Source organism: Nothoprocta perdicaria, unplaced genomic scaffold (assembly GCF_003342845.1).
Source record: "Nothoprocta perdicaria isolate Ctin4 unplaced genomic scaffold, notPer1 scaffold_618, whole genome shotgun sequence".
NCBI classification, from domain to species: Eukaryota; Metazoa; Chordata; class Aves; order Tinamiformes; family Tinamidae; genus Nothoprocta; species Nothoprocta perdicaria.
The window spans coordinates 11600-12602 of record NW_020455886.1 but is presented as its reverse complement, the minus strand read 5'-3'; the positions used below and the strand labels follow the sequence as shown (position 1 = coordinate 12602).

At 75.2% G+C, this 1003-nt stretch overlaps 1 protein-coding gene across 1 annotated transcript in view; it reads left to right on the top strand.

The window, feature by feature from the left end:
- The window catches only part of LOC112956288 (staphylococcal nuclease domain-containing protein 1-like), a gene marked incomplete at both ends in the record, with an annotated part of 35000 nt that extends 34336 nt beyond the window's left edge, over positions 1–664 (top strand). Inside the window, one exon of the mRNA XM_026049784.1 lies at positions 520–664. Within this exon, the coding sequence (XP_025905569.1) occupies positions 520–664 (145 nt within the window). The remainder of the gene's footprint in view (positions 1–519) is intronic.
- Positions 665–1003: the final 339 nt, after the last annotated feature.

Below are 1003 nucleotides of genomic sequence, written 5' to 3'. Positions count from 1 at the left end.
CCCCGGCACCCCGGCACCCCGACCTCCTACTCCACGGGGCCGTGCCTGGGTCCCTGCCCGGGTGTCCCCGTTGCTGGTGGCCACAGGCCTGTCCGGGGCACCGGGGCCGCCTGCCCGGGGTGCACAGGGACGTGCAGCACCCAGGGCGATGCGGGAAACGGGCAGGATCCCGGGATTTGGCCCGGGAAGGGGCTCGGCGGGGATCGGGCAGCGGGTTTGCAGCCAGGGCGGCCACCCCAGCTCGGCCGCATCCTGCACCCAGCTCTGCCACCCACGGGGCTGGCACTGCGGGGTGCGCCCTGGGGGTCTCCCCCGGGACCGGGCGCGTGTCCCGCCAGCCGCGGGGGGACACGGAGGCGCAGGGCGCCGCGCCAGCGCCGCCGTCACCGCGGACCTTGGGCCGCCCGCGCGGCGCTTGCGAAAGGGCAGCTCCGGGAAGGGCCGGGAGCGCGCGGCGGGACGGGGCGCCCCGCATGTCACCTCGTTGGCCTTGGGGACAACGGCGCTGTCCCCCGGCAGGATGCGGGCGCCCGGCGTGTGGCTCTGCGGGCTGCTCTGGCTCTGGCTGCCGCTGGCCCGCGGCCGCCCCGTGAAGCTGGAGAAGGTCAAGGCGGATACGCGGAACCTGGCCCGCACCCTCAGCACCCGCATCCAGGAGCTGCAGGTCGGCGCCGCGGGTGTCCCCTGTGTCCCCGGGTCCCCATCGAGGGACGGGGGCGCTGCGGGGGGATGGCCGCGTTCCGGGCTCCTGGGGAGCCGGCGGGATGGACCGCGAGGCCTGGAGGGATCCCAGCTCCTGGGAAGGGAGAGGACAGATATCCCAGAGCTGGAATGGGTGGGAGATGGAGGGACACGGGGACGTGGAGTGACCCTGTGCCCCAGGGYGTCCCGGGCAGTGGGACAGCATGGCCCCGAGGGGTCCCCATGGAGGGACGAGCACCCAGGGGTGGGTGTCGGTGGSCTGGGCTCACCCTGATCCCAGAAAGGGGCCCAGGGAGGACCA